General features: G+C 40.2%; 1 protein-coding gene across 1 annotated transcript; it reads left to right on the top strand.

Moving 5' to 3' along the window:
* Positions 1-570: 570 nt before the first annotated feature.
* LOC117753145 (germ cell-specific gene 1-like protein) lies at positions 571-22,904 on the top strand. Its single transcript, XM_034571054.1, has 5 exons — positions 571-1,096; positions 2,325-2,372; positions 5,550-5,702; positions 18,468-18,579; positions 19,656-22,904. The coding sequence occupies exons 1-5, from the start codon at positions 796-798 to the stop codon at positions 19,954-19,956; spliced, it is 915 nt and encodes a 304-aa protein (XP_034426945.1). The 5' UTR covers positions 571-795; the 3' UTR covers positions 19,957-22,904.
* Positions 22,905-22,955: the final 51 nt, after the last annotated feature.

The raw sequence follows: 22,955 nt of genomic DNA on the forward strand, positions 1-22,955 counted from the left end.
CACTGTCAGAACAGATGTCCGGGACAATGTGGGGTGCAGCATTTTACCCAAGGACACTTTGTAATGCAGAGACTGTAGGACTGTAGGTTTACAAGGGAGAGAGGGTCTATAAAGAAAGGACTGGTTTACATTATGGGGTATGCCGTAGGCTCCGGTGATAGAGTTTATTTTACTGTTACCATATTATACTGATTCCTGCAACTTTAAGGACGTGCAAAAGTAAATTAAAGGAATGGTCCTTTAAGGGTTGAATTCTTTTAAATAGCCGCTTTTTCATTAGGCATAATTAAGAATGGTGGGATACGACCTGTTTTCAGTACAGACTGTTTTTCAAAATAAAAGCCATTAAACAACCTCGAAAAGCATCAGCATCGTTTTGCTTAGTTTTTGTCTTTATTAAGCAAGAGTATTCCTGAAATGAAGACAACTACACGAGAAATTACCCACCGACAACAGTCCGTTTTATGGAGAGAGAAATGCCACCGAGGATCCATGCGCACAGGACCGCTGCTCATCCCCCGTGTGTGTCCATGTGTGTGTGTGAGTGTGTGTGAGGGGGTGTATCAGGTGGGTATGGAGGGCAGCCTACAAAACGAGAGAGTGAGCAGCACTGGAGGAGCAGATGTGAGAGGACTGGGCAGCTGAAGGGGCCAGTACGCGCCGCGATAATTAGCCGCGGATGCATTAACGGGAATAACCGGATCATGAGGATTTGAGAAGGACACGTCGCCACAGTCGTAAAAAACGAGGGGATTAAGTCAGGAGTCCTCACTCCCTCCGGGGCCGGTCGCCGTTATGGGGCTAGACCGGCGGCGGAGAGCATCTCTAGCTCTCACCTTGAACTTCCTCGCCTTGTTCCTGGCCGTGTCCGCGCTCACCACCAGCTACTGGTGCGAGGGGACGCGTAAAGTGGTGAAGCCGTTCTGCACCGGCCCGGTCACCACCAAGCAGTCGTTCTGCATCAGGTTCAACAGCTCCAACATCAACGACACGCGGCTGGTTCAGTACATCTGGGAGACCGGGGAGGACAAGTACGTGATGAGGAAGTTTCACACCGGCATCTGGTTCTCCTGCGAGCAGAACATCAACATGACCAGTAAGTTTTCACGGAGAGAGGCTCCGGGATCCTGCCGCTGCCGGGACCGGAGCGCGCCGGAGCGCAGCGGTGCGCACGGTGCGCACGGGGCTGTGCGCCACGGAGCCAGGTCCATCCAGTAACCCGTGATATAAGGCAGCGTCTCTCCCTCTGCTTGTATTTCCCATCAAAAAACATCTCTAATCCATCTTTAACATAGTCATGCAGTTTGAGACTAATCCCAGAAATTAATTTGAAAGTTACACTTATTGGATCAGAGAAAACCCTAATCTCAAATCTTAACACCAAATCCTATAATACATTGAAAATAAACGGGTCTGGTGATTTAGAGGATTTTAGATCCAGGAATTTCATTATCCAGGATGATCCTTTATTTAATTTTTTGTATGTGCAAACTGAAAATCGTTTGTTTCAAAGATAAAGATAATCACTAACTTTAATTTTCAGTATTTTAAACTGTATTTTTCAGTACAAGGTATAAATTCCTGCACATTAAGAATCAAACATTTAAAACATAGGGAAGTGCATAAATAGTAACGGTAATAATAAAGATAGAGGTGAATCATCTATCCTTCAGTAGTATCATAGAAAAGAAGAAAATATTCCCATCTGGGAAGCTGAAATCAGAGATTTTTGCATTGTTTTTGCTTAAAATTGTCTCAAACTAACCGGATTAATTATAATTGCCAATTAACTCTCTGTCAAGCTCGTCCTTTTAATCATTTGAATGGAAAACCGGAAGGGAAGGCGAGATTAAAGGTGATATTTCATCCTCTAATCCACAGCTTTTACTATGGTGTGTGTAAACTGCCCATCTGATTTATTAGCCACTTCCAGATGAACCAGATGAGACCTGCATGCTTCTGTGGCTCCTGCAGTATGTCTCCTGAGCCCCATATACCAGAGTGTCTCTTATTGACAGTTATAGAGTTTTTGGCCCATTTGAACATCCTGGTGGTGGAAGTATAGTGAAATGTTATTGACAGTGTTTTTAACAGAGGAGAGAAAACCCTGCGCAGTTTTTATCAAATGGTGATTTTTTTTTTTTTTTATACCCCAGTTTGATCTCTGAAAATGAAATATACCTATACCTGGGAAATCTATATTCCAATCTGGATAAATGCGGGTCTCAGAGGAAGTCCTTGTCTCACTTATCTGGATGTTGCAGCTGAGTGAATTTCTTCTCCCTGAAGTGTCAGTAAAATGTCCAATGTACAATCTCTTACAGGTGAAAACTGCAGAAGTTTCCTTAATGTCGCACCTTCAAATGAAAGAGGTAAGCATAACTGTGAAAAACACTGTAGCATTTACACATTTACCTACTAATCTGTCTGTCTGTCTGTCTGTCTGCCTGTCTGTCTGCCTGTCTGTCTGTCTGCCTGTCTGTCTGTCTGTCTGTCTGTCTGTCTGTCTGTGGAATGCATATGTCGCGAGCCATTCAATTTATTGGTTTCACTTGGCATATGTATTGTAAATGGCCCGAGAAAGTGCAGTGACCAGTTTGGTGCGAAAAAAAGAGCACAACGTTCATTTTGTTGCTGTAATGCTTTAAATGGAGTTGAGTTACAGAGCTTTTATTTTGAAAAATTGTGAACGTGGAATATTGTGCCCATTGCTTATTGAGTCAATTGCTTGATAGACCTCATGTAATGTATGAAAAAATAACACCAGCGAATTAAATCCTTCAAACATATATAACACACAAGTGAACAGTAATAAAGAAGATTCAGTTTAATTTTATAAAGAAAAATTGATATATGAAATCCTTACTGCAGATAAACCAGGTAGGATGAACACAAGGTTTTCAAACGTCCCTCTGCACCATAGACTGTTTATAAAAAAGCTCTGCACACAACGTCCAGCACACAAACAATAAAATAACTGTTTGAGGAGGACTCAGTAATGACAAGGAATAATTCTGAAGTGGCTCCAGAGCATCAACACAGGAAAAGAGAACAGGCAGGTTTAGAATGGAAACGGCACCAGTGTTTGTAATGCAGCCTAAAAAGCACCAGTAAATAATCCAGCAGGGTTTATTTTTACTCGTGCTTCTCAGATGAGGCTGAGAAGTTACTCACAGACAGAAAAACAACCCTTTTTCTCAGGTTGGCCATTTTGAGGCCCTCAATCTCTGGCTCTTTTGTTATATAGGCTATTTTGTGATCGCTCTAACTAAGCTGCTTAGCGCTGCAGTGACAAGTGGACATTTTGCAAAAGGACTTTAAGACTCTTTGTCGCTGTGATGAAACGCTGGCCAACACTTTCCGCCAACAGGTTTTCCTTCATCTGTCAAACAGCTGTCAGGACATTAGGCAAAAGCTGGAAGTATACTCCTTCAATCTTTAAGCCTACAGTGGATTTAAAGCCATATTAGTAGACTTTGTGCAATGAGAATATATCCATCATGCTGGAGGCGGTCAACAACATAGCATCCCTTGCTCAAACAAGCAAATCTTCCTCTCTCTACATCAACTGTAAAAAGGTCAACAGGCGAAGGCTAAATCATCCTCATGACAGTATTTTTGGCGCGGAGAGGCACAGCCGAGCCGTGGATGAACTGATCACTCACACCGTTAGGTAATAAGTTAAGTGGTGTCTCAACAAATCAATCAACTCTAGTGCCACCTAATTAGTTCCTCCAGCCGTCAGTGCACACTCACTGTTTAGTATTTGGTGTTCACACCACGAGTCTTAGCTACTGTTTGTTTTGGAACGGTGGACAATTAGGAGACACCTATTGGAAATATGAATGGTTGCTTTATTTGCCAAGACTCACATTATAGAAGAACAATAACACACTCGCATGTGGGTCAAGAAAGTATATAAGTGTATTCCCCATTATCACTATTTTATATATTGTGTGCTTGTTTTAATAACAATTTTATTTTGGAAAACAACCTTACAACAACCAGTAAAGCTACTAATTATTTCATACATATTTATTGCCAGAAATGTTTGGCCATTTTTGTAAATGTATATTTGTGTTTCTTTTCGTATATTTTTATGTATATTTCATATTTTTCAATTTTTTCAATTTTTATATCTCAAAATTATATTATATTTAGATTTACATTGATGGGTATTGTTCTGAATCGCGCGCAGGATGATGTCCCCAGTTATAACTCACATCTGGTGATATTCTGTATTTTTGTCATTCAATCATCAAATGGCATTAAAACACCAAAAACCACACTGAGTCGATCCTAATAACAACTATGACAATTTTTATTTATTTATGTTACCCAGAGTCACAAGGTCACACCTCAGAAGGCTTATCTGTGAAATCTGTATCCATAATGTGGGTAAGCTAAAATGCTGTCTTAAAAAGTACAGTGCCCAGCGCTGTTTAACGAATTTGCTCACTTAGTTTTTGAAAAAAGGGAAACCTATAGATTTATGAGGCACTTTGAAATCGATCAGGCTTGGAGCTGAGAATTTACAAACAGCCAGGGCGGGGAAGTCTGACAGTATCAAGAGAAAATCTAGAAAAATACCACCTTTATTATTTAATTCCACCAACAAACCTCTGATTGGTCAACGAAATATGATCTGACACCAGATCTGCGTGAAGTGCTGAAATGTGGTTAGCGATTTAGAGGTTTGGAACTAGGAAACTCCAAATGTACCTTTCCTATACACACTGACCTCGAAATAAGAAACATCCTCAAACACTGACATCTCAGCTTAGATGCCAGTGCTTCAGATAGCATTGTATTCTCGTATCCTCATCTACATGCTGCTCTACCACATACCGATATAATATGATTAAAATATTGAATATCAAAGCCAAACAAGAGCAAAGCTTTTATAAAAATGCAGTGCAGCCAGTTTTGAATAGCATTTTGCCCACTTCCCTCCACTCCCTCACTCTAAATTTGATTGAACTCATCTTAAACTGAAGTGCGGAATTCAATTTAGAGGCAAAAATGCTTTTTTTAGCTGAGGGAAATAACCATTCATAACAATAATAGAGGGGTGTTTGAGATAATAGGCATTTTACTCTAGTCAATTTTGTAATTAATTAACCGTACAATGCCTGTGGTGATATATGCAATTACACCGTGGCTGGTTTATGAATCCGATGATGTGTTCTCCCTTCACACTGCCGTGAGCTCAGGCTGTTGCACGTCTCTAGGTAGATCATATATCCTTTCTCTGACTGTGAAGGTTAATGATATGGGTGACGGGTCATTGGTCCACATTTCCGGACTCGTTCTCCTCCCCAACCACCTGCTTTTCTCATCCCTGTCCCTTCGCCCTTGCTTACCTACATTTTCTTTTCTAAATTCCCCACCCCCCCTTCTCTGTCACTTCCAATCTCTACACCCCCTCTATCATTCACTCAACCATGCTCGACCCCCACTACATGAATATGTTGTTTTCTTCCCCTTGTTTTTTTTCCCCTTGTTCTTCCTCTTTGCTTTTCATTTACCGTAATCAATTCTCTCTACAGGAGTGCTGTGGCTGTGCATTGTTGCAGAGTGCCTGTACATCCTCCTGCTGTCCACCGGAGGCATCCTCATGTCCCTTGAGGTGTGTCAGTTCGGCAATGTCATCGATGGCCTCAAGCTCAACGCCTTCGCTGCCATATTCACTGTGCTCTCAGGTTGGTAGCATCAAATGGTGTATAGTTAAATGAAGATGATTAGAATGTGATTTGATGGTTACACAGAGCGATATCTGCATATTATACATTTGCAAATTTGCTGTTATTTAACTTTTCAAATATTGTATTCATTTGTTTTTTTTATCTTGCGCCTTTTTTTGGGCAGTGACATAGATGGATGTTTTCTGTAGTCATAATAAACTGGTATGGTAGACATGCTGTTATCTTGTACTTGTTCTAACTGGAGAATGTGAAATCTGTATTGCCTATGAATATTTAGACTGTTCTTTTCATCTTTTCAACAAGCCCACATAGCGTTGGCGAGTGGTTTAAGTTTAAACTTGAGACTCTAAATTGTCTGTAGGTGTGAGTGTGAGTGTGAATGGTTGTGTCTCCGTATGTTGGCCATGTAATATGCTGGCAATCTGTCCAGGATGAACCCCGCCTCTCACCCAATGTCAAATGGGATTGCTCTAGCCACTCTGTGACCCTCAAAGGATAAGTGGTATAGATGATGGATGGATGGATGTAAGTGAAAGCTACATTTAAACAAGCTTACTGTAATTGGGGGTACAGGTGTTGTCCTGTAACATAATCACTTCATATCTTATGCTGTGGTTGCTGTTTTTACAGAGTCATAGGTGCGTACGTTTCTTACAATTTCAGTCAGAGAGAACGAGTATTTCAAAGAAGTGAGTATGTATAACTGATGGTTATACCGTTTGAGTTGGCTTAAATTGTTCGGTTCTTTGAAAGCTGTTAGGTGGAGTATTTTTTGGCAGTGCAGGCCGAGTATCGTAATGATTGGAAGGTAAAGATGCTCACTTTTGTCAAACTGCATGAATATAACAGGGACCTGTCCTCTGCCGTCATCGTTAAATAATTTTTTTCCATTGCTTCAGTTTTTTTGAAAGTATGGGCTACAGTGCAATGGGCCTCACCTCAATGACAGGACTCAGCATGTTACATAGCAGCATCTGGACAACTGCCAGAGAGATGTAGTTCATCCAAGATCATTCAAATGTGTCCTATATTACATCTACATCATGACCGCTGGGAGTCCTGCCTTTGGCACACTTCAGGTGTTGTGCCTGCATTGTAAACGCCTTCCTCAGGCTGACAAGCAGCACAAGGCAGACGCCTTTGCTGCATCAGTGGATGTGTACCCAGTCCCTGAGAGTCAAATGACGAGCTTTCTTGAATCATTGAGAAGGCAGCAGCTTGCAAGTGCCTTTATTCCACCACCGCATCATCCTCTGCAGATGACATGATAGGCAGCTTCGCCTTGACCCAGGCCGCCCAACGCAACCCTGTCTGACCTCACTACCTGGTCATCTTATTATATTATTTGGGTCTCGACTTTTGCTGTTCTCACCAAAGTTGAAGGTTTCATGGAGCAGGGCTTCCAAACCCTCCTCCCCCTGGATCATGACCAATCTGCCATGTCCATTGTCAAGGGCAATGTTCTCGATGCAGCACTCTTCCATTGTCAGACACTCAGAGGTTTTCCAACATGTTATTTCTAAAGAAATGTGCGATGATGAGCCCACGAGTGCTGTCGTTACGCCTCACATGGACAGTGGCATAGACCTTTGTCTGTGTAAAGCATTTCTTCTCCTCATTGTTTGATGTGGCCCACATGAGTAACCATGGAAGACACTATGACACAGGCAACGGTAACAGGGCTTGGGTTAGTTTGTTTCCATGACAACTGCAGTGCATCAAGTAAATACATAGCTACTTTCAGAGCATTACTCAATGGACAAATGGATCAACAGCCTGATCTGCAGGTATTGCACACTACAGTTTCACCTCGATCTCAGGAGGACAGATTCACGCCCTGAGCTCTAAACACATATTTCCATGTCTCTGTTGTCCCCAAACTTTGGAAATTCTCAGCGCTTGCTGTTCCAGAGAATTCAGTACCAATACAACCACCTGTCACTTGACTATTCCCTGGCTCCGTGGACAATTTACAACTCTACAGAGTGGCGGACATCATGTTAAGTGGGGTGACCTCGACAGTGGGACTGAAGTGCTACTTTGGCCTGTCACGACCGCGATGGAGACCAACTGTTTAATCGCAGTTTGACAAAATGTGTCCTTGAAGGCGTAGCGGAATTAATACGCCAGCACCAGCCTCTGTCTGTTGCACCCAGCTGCTCCACCTCTCGCCTGAATAACGCAGAGGACGTGATGCTGTTGTGGGCGCATCTGTGCAGGAAACTGCATTGTGCATGTGTGAAAGGCAAATTCTGGGTAAACTCTGTAGCCAATTCTCCGGATTTTACCCGGAGGTCATGTCTGAAAACTGCTTTAGTGACTTACAGTATCTGCCCTCTCCAGCCTCTTTAATGCCTCAGGGTTCAAAGGGATGGCAGCTTGACTAATTCATGCCCTGACCCAGTGTTGATGGGTAAAGGCGTCAGTAGCTCCTTCTGATCCCTCGTGGTAACTTTGGATTGATTCCTGACTCCTTCTCACAACTGTGAAGAGGAAGCCACATCACACCTCTCTACCCAGTTCGAGCACTGTCCTGTGATGTTGCATGCACAGCTGACTTGTCATGTTCCTTGCGCCTGTTTGTGCACTTTAGAGAGCAATCTCAAAGGCTATTGCTGTCTCGCAGCGCCCGTCACACTAGCTGTGTGTAGCTATTTCACAGGCAAATCTGTCCTCAGGCAAGACTCCCCCTTATCAGGACGTACTGCACAAGGGGAATTTTATCCTCCATGGCTTTGCACGGGGGGATGACAATGAGTGAAAGACATTTGCGCTGCAGTTTCTTGGTCTTCCCATGCTTTTTCCTCTGATTTTATCTGCATGATGTCTCCATTTTCTCTATGACTCACTCTGTACTGGGTATTTTGTCGCAGTGATTAATATTAGATTTTTTTTTATGTGCGCTCTCTCTCCTGCCTGTTGGCATGTGAACACACAGTTGTCTTCGTTCTCTGCTCCTCACTTTCCTATGACAACGTCCAACCTTCTTCTCCACTTTCTTGCAATAGTAGGCTTTATTTTATCTTCTCCATTCGGCACATATAGGGCCACATATGGGGCCAACCCAGAGTTTAATTAGATATGACGCAATGGGTGGATATGATAATGGCCAGTAAAGGACAGAAATAGTGAGAAATGGATAACTTTAATCCTTTAATTAACCTTAATCCACGAGCGATAGCTAGGAAGAAGCAAATATGAAATAGAATTACGAATAGTAACTCCAAAATATAGGGGGGGGGGGTTCTTTGAGCTGTTGGCCTCAGTGACTCCTTAAATGTCTTAAAATAGGAGGTTTTGCAAAAGAACCAAGGTGAAACCCACCAAGCAGTTGGGTACAATCTTTTTCAGTGCTGCGCAGTTGCACAAGGAATCTACCTACTAGTTATATCCTTAAAGGGTTGTGTCTCTACTCCAAATATTGAATTACAATTCATAACAAGGTTTCTGGGCTGGTGCGAGTACTGCTTCAGAGTCGGTTTAATTTGTGAACCTTCTGAGAAGCAGTTTGCTTCTCCACTAGCTAGAGAGCCACCATAGAGCCACGTCATCATTTCACTGTGTACGTCTCTGCTTTCCTAGCAGCCCTTGTGCCAAAACCAACAACAACAATGGTGGACTACTGTGTTGCTTCTATCTTTGTGAGCATCAAACCATTGTATTATCAACATTGAACTTTTCCAAATCACAAATTTTTAATTGGTCTTGTTGGTCATGATAATTCCACCCCCAGCCCCTGACATAAGCAGTTCATGGTTTTTGACCAGCAAAGTGTCGGTGCCTCTCTCAAACCAGTTTTTCTGGCCCACAACCAGATTTGAGATTCAACAATGGGACCAAACCAGACTTTAAACGGCAAAGGTCAAATTACCTGTACCAAGATTATCAATCTGTACAAAACGTTCCAACCCCTTGGAGAGCACTAATGTAGGCGGTGCTGTTATTGCTGAAAAATATCAGTTTGATTTCTCTTTGGTACTTTGGTCTCGTAAATACACGAAGAAACAATAACTGAGGATTCAGATTCAACAGATTCCTCCGAGTCCTTAGTTCTGCTTCTAGTTGCTGGCTCTCGGTCCCTGAGCTAGTTTCCTGCCTCTCTCAGCGAAAGGAATTAATAGTGACCCTTTCTCTAATCCACACTGTAAATGATCTTGACTCTCTCTGGGCAGTGAATCAGCTGCAAAAGACACTCTGCTCAACAGCAATGACCCTCTGTGTTTTACTTAATTGGCAGGTTAGGGAATGTCTCAATGAACTGAAGGCTGAAGAATGTTACCCCAAGTATACGTATCCCAGGTCCACACATTGACATATTTTTTTATGTTTAAAGTTTGTAGCATATACATTGTGTCTATTTAATTAGAAACACTGAGGTAGTACCAGTAAGCTGCAATTTGACTTGAAAACACCTTTAAAAAGTCACGTTAGTCTTGCACCTTATAATCATATGGAGCCCATATCATTCTGTCATGTATAAAAATAATGGTTTGATTATTAACACTGTTTTCTTAAGATGAAAACACCCTTCAAGATTAAATGTTAACATTAAAGTTCTGTTCTTTTGGAAACGTTACTTATTAGTTCTTTTCCCGAGAGTTAGATGAGGATATTGATGCCACTCTAGTGTCTTTAAAGTCAGTATGGAGCTGGAGCCTGTATCTGCCAATACCTGGCTACTTGACAAAGAAGTTGATCTACATTAGCGAGGTACAGGTGCTTCACGAAACTACTTAGTTTTTTGGTAAGTTGTAGGAGGCTTGTTTTCCTTGCCCTGCCCCCATAATGGAGAAACATATGTAAGGACAAGGCCAAGGTTGAGACCCAACAAAGTTCTCCTTTGTGTGTCTATTGGGTTTTGATAGACTCTAGTCACTGTCGTATTCCTGGAGCTATCTTTTGATCAGAAAATATCATTAGTGGGTTTCCTTACTATGCCTAGAAAGTAAAGGCCCTGATCAGCAAAAAGAGTTTAGACTATCTTGCGCACTACACTTGCTTACTCTTACTCCACTGACAAAGGTCTGGACAAGCTCTTTCAGAAACATGGCATTTTTAGCTGAGTCTTAGGCTTCATATTGATCGGTTAGGTGTTAATGACTTTCCGGCTCTGACAAATGCTTTGATTTTTAGACGAATTACAGAGTCAGCTAAGTGCTCTTTGATCTTGTTGGCATGTGAAGCAATGAACAGGCTGTGCCCTTCCTGGTTAAATAACCCATGGGCTTTTGTCTTATTTGTTTGGCATCTCATCAGGGTCACGTGACATGTATCTGCCCCTGTTTCACAGTAAACCGGTAGATGATTTCCACATCTTTAATATCAGGAAATTCCATGATAACAAACTAGTTACCAAGAAACAATTAAGGATATCTGTATATCTCATTATTAACCCCAAACCCTAACTGTCCCACTCTGTGCTACCCACCTTATTATTAAACAGTATTATAATTGTAATACATATCTTCTGTTTTATGATAAGTTAAAAAGTTTCAATGAACAATACCATGTTTACTTGATGACTGATGGAACTTGTCCTTAGCCAAGGACAGATGATCAGGTTAACGTGTTACCTACCATCACTCTCTCTATAGTCATAGTCAATAACTCTCCACTGTGTTCACCATCAGTAGTAAGCTGCCTCCTCTTTTTGCAGGCCAGGGGGTTTATAGTTGGGTTTGTCTGAGCTTTCTTGCTGAAATTAGCCATCTGAAGATGATGTAAGTGAGCAATAACAGTAAAGTTGTCGGCCATAACTAAAAACAAGGAGCTGAAAGATAATAAAATGGTCCATAAATTTCAAACTAATTTCAAATTCTCTTTAAACAAATGATCCTTTTGACATTAAATAAGATTTGTGTTAATTGAAACTTTAATTCAAATGTTTTCAAGAAAGACCAGGACCGGGGTTTACTGAAGTCAAAACATTTTTCGACAATTCACCTGTCAGGGAATTTGTGTAACTTATACACATTCTGATACCTTTAATATTGTGTATGATAACTATTATCCCCGAGCAAAATAATGTTTTAGATGAGATGTTTTATGTTTTGTGATGGGAGTTGCCATCCGGTCTCTGGTATTGGGATAAGGTAAAGCTTAGAGATTCTGCACCTTTATGATAATGGATAATGGGCATCTTGACATGACTTAGGGAACTACACTTTAGCCATCGGTCATCACACATAAATGCAGAGGAATTTTCTTCATCAGCACCCAAACCAGATCATCAAGGTAAAATCCTGGCTAGCTCCCGCTTTCCTTGTTTACCCTGGCAGTTTGGAAACCCTTAAAAAACTGGTACAACTTCCTTTAACAAGACTTTAGATTGGGGCAAGGAATAGGCAACCTTATCCTGCCACAGTTTCACAATGAACCACAAAGTCTTTACACTTCTCATAATAACTTAAGAGATCTCTTAGTTGGTCTGTGCTGCGCTATTTGCTGCATGCATTGTCGTGCTACCACCAGCTACTGTGTGTTCACTTACGCTGTCATGCTACCTCAAGCTACCACATGATCCTGCTATGGTCCATAAGGTTTTCACCCCCGATGCAGATTGTGAGACCTTATAGTTTCAGCTGCAGTTGTGGCATCAGTGCAGTTTTTTCTGTTTCTTTCTCTTTCTCGCAGAATCTGTTACTCGATACCACCGTAGATTAAGTTAACTCTGTGGGAAGCGCTGAAACATCAGATCCAGGTCGTCATCCCCACATGATAGGACATGACAAATTACACAGAGTATTTTGATTTTTGTGCATTTGACATCTGTCAGCGTCAGTCCTCAGGTTCACAGAGTTGACCCAGTTTTCAGCGTCCCTGTATTCCAACAGGAATTTGTTAGAGCACTCTTCACTCATCCACTTGTTGTGTCCTCATCTTCTCATTTCTCCACTGACAGGAGTTGAACCCAGCTTGCTCTCCTGCTACTGAAGCTTCTCAAATTCAGGCTTCAGTGAGCTGTGTTTTCGTGGCCTTGCCCTGGAATTTTGCCCGTTATAACTTTCGGTTGAACAGCAATTGAACCTTTCAGCTCTGTCTGCGTATCTGATGTTTAATTTATACATGACTCTCTGTCTCCTGAAGTGAGGCGTTTGTATAAATTGGAAATTGAACTCTGTAAGGTTCATACTGAGGGCAAGTATCCTCGCAAAAAACCCAGAATTCTCTCATTTTTGGGCTGCTTTGTAAGAACCTCTCCGGCTTATCTCAGAGGGAGATTGTAAAATGTATGAATGAAGGGAGACATTTAGCAGTTGTTAGTGTTTTAATTGGGAAGATTGAGGGTGTTTATGGGTCCATGGGGACAGCATTAGTGACCAGATTAACCCTTATTACAGCTGTCAGTCATCTGGGGTATGATGAGGGAGACTGGGACTGAAACGAGTTTGGAGGAAAGAGCACGTTTTTGCTGTTGAGGATGGTCCGGGTGATACATTTCACACTTTCTGTAGAAACAGCACTCCCTTCAGTTTTTATCAGAGGATTGTGCTGCAAGTGCACAAAATCCCTAAGAGCGGTTATTACAGTGAACCAAACCTTCTGTGGAATTGATGATTTCTGTGCACTAGTGATGATGGCTTCCGACTTTCTGTGCTGTATTTGCTTGTTTGCACCTCAGTAATGACACAAATGGTTTTCTTCTTCCTGCCAAATGGAGATGTGGTAGAGCAGTGGGTCCCAATTTGTTTTGGCTCATTTTCCACTTAGACCCCTACACTGCATGTAGGGCAATTTTGGGCCAGATGAAAGTTAATGGTTGTGAAACTATCATGATTCTGCCCTTGTGAACTTTTGAAAGATCGTTTTGGAGCTTTTTTCTATTGTATGGACTTTTTTATGTCATTGATGTTTACCCTGTCTTCCTGGTGTTTGGATTTGTGTTACCCACTCATTCATTAACCCCTCCCCACTATAAAGGGGCTTCTGTGTAAGGGACTATATAGTGAGCTCATCAGCAAAAGAAAAAATACTTTCGTACACTACTCAGTGAATTTTCTCTGCACTGGTAAGTAAGTCATTGTCGCAAAACAACTACTCTTTTGCTAGTCATGAAAAAGATCAAACTGCGTCATTGGAAATATTACGGACGTCCACTAAAACAGGCTGTTTTAAAATCAGCCTGTGAAAATAGCGTGAAATAGAAATATGTCTGACTTTATCTTCAGGATAATAATAAGATATTTTTAATAAAAATAAAAGAATACTAAGGAGAAGAATTGCCAAGAGTGAAGGCTGAGACTTGCTGCCCTGTCTCCTTTCGCCTTTTGTCTTACTGTAAAATCCGCAAGCACAATGCATGACAGTATATATGCTTGGGTCGTGACAATCGGTTGTACACAACTTTTCTCAACAGACTGTGGGATACAATGAGTCCACTAGGGTATAAAAGATTTTACTAAACCTTTAGACAGCACTACAAAATAAAAAAATTACTATATGGTGATTATTGAATGATTTCAGACACAGCCAGCGTTGTTTGTTTCCTTTTTTATTTTGAAACTTCATTCCTTGTGTGTCTTTTGCTTTACTTCCTGTCTTTGTCCTGTTTCCTGCCATTGTGATCGTCTGCACCTGTTCCTAATGGGTTTCACCTGTTTCCCTCATGTATATAGTCTCTGGTTGTGTCTGAAATCACTCAGTATTCCCTACTTCACAATATAATGAATTCTACATAGAGGACAATATAGTGAGCTCATCAGGAAAAACAAAAAATACTATGAGTTCACTATGTAGGGTATGAAAAACGCCACTAAACATTCGGAGACCACTACAAAATGGCGAACTCACTATAGAGTGAATTTGGACACAGCCTCTGTGTTTCCCTTTGTCTTTGTCAGGTTGTTAGTTCATCTTTCCTGTTTTGTGCTTCTAGTGTTTCAGTTTCACTCACCATCGTTAGTCTTCTTTGTTATTTCAAATTCTGGATTTTCCGTTTGTTTCTAAGTCTATCATCTGCATTTTGGGTCCTAGAAACATTTAATCCTGACAGAAGGGAACCTTGTCAAATCTCTGGTGCAACCGCAGTGCAATATTTGAGTTTTTCTTTTCAATCAATTTGCAAGAACTTCTCAAATTCAGGTTTTACCATCTCACAATGAAAGTACATTGCCATGAGAAAAAATCAAATTGTGTTATTTCCACCAAGAATGTAATCCTGTTCATTTGTAGGATTATGCAAAAATGAATGAACAGATTACCATGACACTTATTCGACACGTATTAAAATGTAGTGCGGATCCGGGATTTTCTTTATCACTTTAACATTGTGTCTTTTGTAATTTTCACATTTTTCCCAGAGAATAATTCATCTATTTTAAACAGGCACATTTAGAGAACTGATATCTATGAGTCTGGTGCCATATAATATATAAAAAGAGGAAGAGATCTGCATACTATCCATATGTGTATGACAAAATAATAATAAACATGTATGACATGTTGCTCCTTATATTAATAAAGTATTTACCCACACAGCCCACAGGGGGATTGAGACGACTGAGATCAATATTTAATGTTCAATTTTCTATTTATATATTGCTTATGTTTTCGATTAAAGAAGCCACACCAACATGATGCAAAGGTTTTTGAGCGTTGAACTCTGAAACAAGGGTGTTGTTTTCCAAACTTACTTTTGGTTTTAGAGAAACTCTTATGATTTGAACTCAATGTTTTCAGGGGCTTTAACAGATCCCATGGCTGTGGCCAACCTCTTTTTTTACTTTGCTGCAATTTAAAAGTGGAACAGAGACGGATGATGCAAACTGCAGACTTGTTTCAACTTGAATTCATGTTTTTGTTTATACAGTAGCACTGTCATTTACCAGGCAATTTCTGAAATTCTCCAAAAATTGCAACCATGTTTTCAAGATTTCCTCAGACCTATCTCGCACGGTGTGGTGTTTTATTTGAATACTTTTGAAGCTTTTGAATACTTAATACTTATGTAATTCAATAGAAAAGAATGTAGGAAAAGTAAGAAAATAATATGTAACAGTGTGATGTGTTTTTTCCATTTTGGATATTTCTCTTTTTGGAAACAAATGGAAAACAGGATAATCTGCTTCTTATGACCCTTATGATTCTTTTAATTCTTGATCAAATGAACAATCCTAAAAAGCAAGATTAGGGGGCAATATAATGTATGATATGTATTTGATAATAATTTTATGCTAAACTGTGCTTATTCATACGTTTTTCTCTATCTTTGGTTAACCTTACTGCCCTCTAGTGATCATGTAGTGGATGACAATATAGACAAATGGCATCAGACCACGTTTCTCTCTGTAATAAACCTGAACTGTGTAAGGAGCGTGTGTGATGCTCACTTCATGTCCTTGTTAAGTGCTTTGGCACTAAAAATAAACAACCTGGACTGACATTCATTGACTTCATAAAGAATAAACTGACCTTGTGCGAGCGGAACAGGAATAATTTAGACATGACACAATGTGCCAAGACTCCGATCTCCGATTTGTTCCACTCATTCCGACACAAAGCCGCCTCTCATCTGCATCATGTTATGATAATATTGCACTGGGATATCTTCAGGAATAAACATGAGCATTGATAGTGATGAGATGGGGAATTTAGGTGTTTGGTGCTAAATCTGGTACGCTCTTGTTCAGTCCAGGGATTTGGGAGGCTTATGTGGTAATCGGATTGGAGGGCTACACATGCTAGTTTTTATTCCCGCTCTATTTTGTGGGTGATGAGAGGTCCAGTGTGACGGGTGCCAGCAGAGCCTGGGCTTTAGCTGACAAGAATCTGGCACATAACAGAAAAACACACACGGACAAAGAAAATAATAAATAGAAGAAAACACGACAAGGAGCCATAAGAGAGAAAAAGAGAGGAAGACGTGCATTTGAGAAAAGGACCATGAGTAATGTGCACACAGAACTACTTGTAGTTCTATTCAATTAGCTTGTCTGTGCCATTGTCTCCATTGGGGATGGATGATATGGCCAAAAACTATATCAAGATAAAAATTCACATCAGTCGATATCGATAATTATCAAGATAAATGTGTGTGTATATATATTGTGGCCTTTCATTGGTATCTGTGTTATGCATTTATACTGAAACGTATATTTTACAGAATAAACAATGCAGAAAAGATTTGTTTTCTTTATACAAGTTCTATATTTGGTTGTATTTTCAATGTCTTTCTATGATCTTTATGTTTAAACTGTAAAATATCAAGCCTCAATTACATATCTTGTCAAAGGTTTGATGACAACCTCTTAAGAATTATTATCAATTTTTTTAATATATATATTTATTGGCCGATGTCTTGGTATCTGAAAGTTTTAACTCCCAAATATCAATTTCGGCATCCGCCCCAAAAAATCAATTTTGCTTGTTCTCTAATAGTAAACAGCCAGATAAGGGTTACGTATAAGCAAATTTAGAGCTAACTAGGCTACACCATCTCCTCTATAAGGTGAAACGTTCTGCTGTTATGATACTCGTTCGAGATTGTTGATCATGGTTAGGATTCTCTCCTCCAGCAGCTTTACCATCAGCCTCTTAACATTATGAAGACATTGTGTACAAGCAGAAAAAGTTGGCTACAGTTGTCGTTAGTGGCTGCTTGTGTGCACCTACGTCTGACCCTCTGTTTAAAAACGTACTTAGAGCGCTGTGTGATAAATCTGCCCCTGTTCTAACCGCAAACTGCCTGTGCTGTGTGAGAATGGAAAGCTTGGCATGAGAAGCGGCAGCGGCAGCCAAGAGGGACGGGACTTGGCAAACAGTCATTTGTCTCTTTTCCCTCTTTGACTCGTTTTATCTCACAGACAAAAACACATGGATGGGATGACTGTATTTATCTCTTGCTATCCCGCATTGCATCAGTGAATCCTGTAACTCTGAGGCAGAGGCCCGTGATTCTTGCAAACTGTGATATCATTTCTCCAGTCTTAGCTCCAAGCTGGTAGACTGGTTTTCTGTAATATGGAAGTGTGATCATGGTGAGGTGATGTAATGATATCCAAACCGAAAACAAACAACCTAAACAATACCTGTGACTCACTACTTTTAAATATTGGATCATTTACCTGTGGGACTCAAACTTTTGAAAACATTTTTAAAACCATGTTTCAAAAGGAAATGTCTCTTTGGAGGAATAATAATAATAATGCTATAAATAAATAAATGTAACACATTATTATATATTTATATAATCAAAACAAAATCCTTCGCATAAAAAATAAAAATGATTTTAAAAAAGCTACTGACTCAACTTGACAAGAGGCTGCTTATGTGTCAGGGGTTACAAAGGCTTCAAACTGGTGAGAAACTACTGATGTACTCAACAAAATGTTCGTTTTTATGCAACTATATCCATGAAAAAAACATGGTTGAGTCATTGTACCACTGAAATGTATTGAGGTGAGAGCATTAAGAAGTAAATACTAAGTAATGTACGCAAACCTGCAACTTTCCTTGAATTAACATTCCAGTTATGTTTGAGCTGAAATGTGATGTTTTAGATTTTAATGGAGAGCAAAGGTTGCACAAAGGAATGTCATACATGAGAGGATATGTGGTGTATGACCGCGTCATTGATGTTTATTTATTTGCTTGGTGGAATATGTTGGTAAATCGTACGTGTCAGTCAGAGTACTGTATGTTCCCAATGTTTTCAGTGGGTCTTCAGCTTCACGTAATGTAACACTGCCACCAAGTGGTGACTGCATGGAAGTGCAGTGATGGGTACGAGATCGTCCTAAGCCTTCTTCTTCCTCCGTGTGGCAGGTCTGTTGGGGATGGTGGCCCACATGATGTTCACCACTGCTTTCCAGCTGACTGTGAGTCTGGGCCCAGAGGACTGGAAACCTCAGACGTGGGACTACAGCTGGTCGTACATGTGAGTTTACAAACAGTATGCGACAGTTATTAGATTCATACAGAAACCAGTGGTACCAGGAGAGGAAAGTTTGTTTTGTTTTTGCTTTGCATCAATCACCTTAAGTAATTTAATTCGTCTTTGCAGGGATTTTAAGCAATCATTTTTCTTTCAGCTGCTATCTGGAGGATTCTTTCTTATCTGCAAGGCCTGAAATGTACAGCAGCATTTTGGCTGTTTTCATTATCCATTAATCTGTCACTGGAAACGGCCACCACCATTTGTTTTTGTGCCCTGGGGACAACTTGCAGATGCTGATATGTACCTCGTCTTCACTATAGGAGGCAGTGTTGAAACTGGAAGTGGCTCAATGCGAGCTGTTGCCAAAAGTGGAAATCACATTGTGAATTGTAACTTGGTGGAAAACAGCCTTAGAACCTAAGTAAATCTTATACTGTGTGTTGGATTTTACAGCTATATGGAGTTTACTCTGAAAAGCCATCAAAACAGACATGTCATAATGTCTTTACTTTTCTTTGTTAATTATGACAAAAATTATCGGGACAGCTTGGGGTAATAGTTATGTCAAGTTAATGAAATATTGTTGATCTATTATCAGATTATTTAGTAGAAAATTTCAGGAAGATCATGAAATAACTTAAATGACAATTTAAAGTGAATCAAAATTGTACTTTTTTTAATGTTTTTTCTCTCTGGCCTCTGTTTCAACAAAAAGTTTTTAGAAATATTTTCTAGTTTCTATTTTCAGCCCATTTGGGAGAGGTTCATGACATCTTTAGCAATATCAGCCCTAGTGTTTTAATCATGGGTTATTTGTTGTGTTGTCTGTATATTGCATATGAATTGTAGATATTTGTAGTTAAATAAGATAGGTCATACTATTTCATCTCACGTTGCCTTGTAAAAACTGACTTGGGACAACAGATACAAATTTGCTTATACAACTTACTCCTGCTCATTTACAGTATTTTGTCTGTTAAATAAGCACTTTCCCTATCAAGTAACAAACTAATGAAAATATTAATTATATACTAGTTTGAATTAAGAGGTTGACACTATTTGTCTCTTTCCTTTAGTCTGGCATGGAGTTCCTTCACAGCCTGCATGGCGTCCTCGGTCACCACCATCAACCGCTACACTAAAACCATCCTGGAGTTCAAGCACAAGCGCAGAAACATCGAGAAGAACCTGAAGATCAAGCAGAAGCTGCTGGAGCTGGACTCTCCGGAGCAAGTGTGGGACATGTATATCAGCTCTGTGCCGAGCACTGCCGAGGAGCTGCTGGACCTGTCGTCCAACGGCCGCAAACTCTCCGACACCTCCATCTTCCTGGACCTCAACGACCTGCCCAACCAACAGGGAGAGGAGTACTGCTAGAGGAGCAAGTCGTGGCAATGTCAAACAACTGTGTGTCATTGTCATGTTCAATCGGATACAGAGATAATTTCTGTGAAAAGAGTGAGACCACAGGTCGAAGTTGAGTTTTTTGGCCATTTTGTGACAATAGTCTACAACAAGTGGAATATATAATACACACACTTGACATATTGTGATCTCGTAAATTTAATAGGCTATAGATAACGTCCTATATCGTAGCTATTCAAAACAGAATCAATTTCAAACGTTTAAACTGTTGAGTCTATCTTTACAAACTCTACGTTATTTTAAAATATAGTTTTAAAGCTTCAATAAGCAGATTTAGGTCATTGGATTACACATTAAAGGTTCAGTGTGTAGAATGTATCTATCTATTAAAAATGGTTGCCTATTTAAACATTCAGCAGACATACAGCGACACCAGCATTCATTTGGAGTCATGTTTCTGGCAACCTGGCAAATATAAGTCCAGTATTCATCCTCCTTTAAACTCTTATTTGTCCACACTAACTTGTGAGCTAGTTGCTCGGTTTGTCCAGCTGCCATTCAACGCTGGGCAGGTAGTGTAGGGTGGCTTTATTGAGAATTATGTCATGTAAGCAGCTTCCTGCTTCGAAACAACCGAAGATAGATAAGCAGGGTTAGTCTGGACCAAATCAATAAAGTTGTCGGCCATAAAACCAAAATAATAAGCTGAAAGACACTAAAAAGCTTTGCAGAGTTAAGATAAGTCTCTCTGGGCTCATCATTACCGTCCACCCCCTCTGACATTAGACATCGTCATTTGGTATGAAATAGTGATGAGTGGCTTTCTTGTCTATACCTGAAGCCATGTAACTTCTTCGATCAGTCCGGGCTGTGGCTACCACTGGATTTGGGGGAAGCAGACATTTTAGCCACCTGCTTCATAATGTGCAGTTAAATTAGTAGTTGTTGAAATAGTCAGAACATGACAATAGAAACATTTTTCTAGGTTTAGAGTTGAAAAATTGTTCATAATGAGTATATACGATAAATAAAATACAGTAAGTATAGTCAGTCACTATAATCAGTATAGTTTTAAGGAGGTGGCTCCCAATCCTGTTATTGACAGCGCTGTGGACTAGCTTATACTGGTGCTGTATCATTACAGAGATAAAGGTTAGACTTTACGTAGGTTCACTATTTGACTATTCTAGCACAAACACTCTAGAAACCAAACTTTTTGGTTTTTTTAATCACATGACCTACAGTAGCTATTTTACAAAAGCTATTAGCTAACTGGCTCCTTGCTAGCACACAGATGCTAGAATATATAACCTGCCACAGATCAAAGTCAGTGTCCTATTGTGATATTGTGATAATTACCTCAAAGATGTTTTGGCCAAATCATGCTTTTTTTCTAGTGTATGCTCTGTGGCCCAGTATCTGCCAGAGGGTTGGCTACTAGCAAACTTTCTTTCTGAGCATTAACTGTTTTCCAGCAGCCTTAAACTCGCTCCATCATTTGCAGTTACAGTTAACTCCTCCGTGAACAAAGCAAATTTCTCACCAAATTCCCTCGTCTTGTGTGAACTCCGATGTGATTGTCAACAGTCATCTCTGTGATGGTCTCAGTTGTTTACTGTGACAATAATGTCTCAGAATTGATGTAGTGATGATGTATTGATGCTAAAATGCTACATGTAGCACCTTTGAGAACTAGTGCTGAAGGGTTCCCACTTAGCCGAACCACGTTATATGAGCCCTCCTGTTTGGCACTACAGTGGTGTCAATAGGTGTTAACTTACAATATACCTCTACACCAGTGATACTGCTGTGAAGGGTCACTGCTTAAACCCCGTGAGTTAAAAGGAGAACGAAGCTGAGGATTGGACCAGCGAACTAACAGAGTATGAAGATGAAGCTCTGTGGAGAGGAAATGGCCTGATCCACTATAGCACACTCTGGCTCTCAAGCCTCTTGGTCCACTGCCTGTTGGATTGTATCCATTAAGGAAAATGTATAAATTTGTTAAAGCTGTGTGTGACTTGCTGTCAACACATTGATGGACAGCCCAATGATGAGGAGCTCATACTGATTCTAATGGTACTCGTACTTTATATTGAATTGATGACGTACTGCCTACGATGTGTGAACCGAATAGAATAAGATCACACCTTCTCAGATTTTGTGTCCTGATCTGTGACAGAATTTAATGTTTTTTGGGTTTTTTTGTCTCGCTATGGATGAAGTGTTTCACAGAAGTGGGACCTGAGGATTGCCGTTCCATCCACAGAGAAGTAAAAGATGTTGTCAGAGTGTAAAGGATGATGGTCGTGTGGGTAGAAGATGCCTATCGGCCATGCTGAGTGCCTTTACTTCCAGCAGCATGCCTCTGATCAGACAGCATGCTCTGCTCACGACGTTTTAACAAAGGCAATGCTGTTTCTCCAGCTAATAACTGCTTTAGTGGAAACATGTAGATGTCCGTGCAAACTGCCAAAACCTGTCAGTGAGAGGAGCCCGCCTCTTTTGAATCTTGCAGTGTTAATATTTACTTGACAGTGGGTACTTTCTGATATATTCACAGCACTGTATCGACTGAGAGACTCAGAATAAGATTGTAGTCAAATACAATTTACTTTTAAGTGCATTTGAAAATGTGACTTATGTTTGTGTATTTTATTTATTTGGTCATTTAACAATGAAATGTATTGTAGACAACTTTCAGATGAACTCTGGTTCATTGTAAACTCAGTCTCATTACCCCGGGTGGTAGTGAACACTGAAGCATGGATTGTTGTCTTTCTGTGTGTGTCCGACTTCTTTCCAGTGGCACTTTTTGTGTAGTGTTCTTTAGTTACATTTTTGTGGATAATTATTTGCAACCTAATATATTGATATTGACAACAACTTTATATGAGAATATTTAATTTAAAGTTGAATAAGAAGAGACTATCATAATAAACCAATATGTTTTTACTATGTTTTCTGCTTAACATTCTCCCAAATGTTCCATTTTTTGACCACAAGAGGGC

This window comes from Hippoglossus hippoglossus, chromosome 19 (genome assembly GCF_009819705.1).
Source record: "Hippoglossus hippoglossus isolate fHipHip1 chromosome 19, fHipHip1.pri, whole genome shotgun sequence".
Classification (NCBI taxonomy): Eukaryota; Metazoa; Chordata; class Actinopteri; order Pleuronectiformes; family Pleuronectidae; genus Hippoglossus; species Hippoglossus hippoglossus.

Bases quoted from the DNA above. Each gene is read 5' to 3' on its own strand.
- LOC117753145 (XM_034571054.1), top strand. From the start codon at position 796: ATGGGGCTAGACCGGCGGCGGAGAGCATCTCTAGCTCTCACCTTGAAC. The intron at 5,703-18,467 runs GTTGGTAGCATC...TCCGTGTGGCAG, and splicing joins CATATTCACTGTGCTCTCAG to GTCTGTTGGGGATGGTGGCC. The intron at 18,580-19,655 runs GTGAGTTTACAA...TCTTTCCTTTAG, and splicing joins GACTACAGCTGGTCGTACAT to TCTGGCATGGAGTTCCTTCA.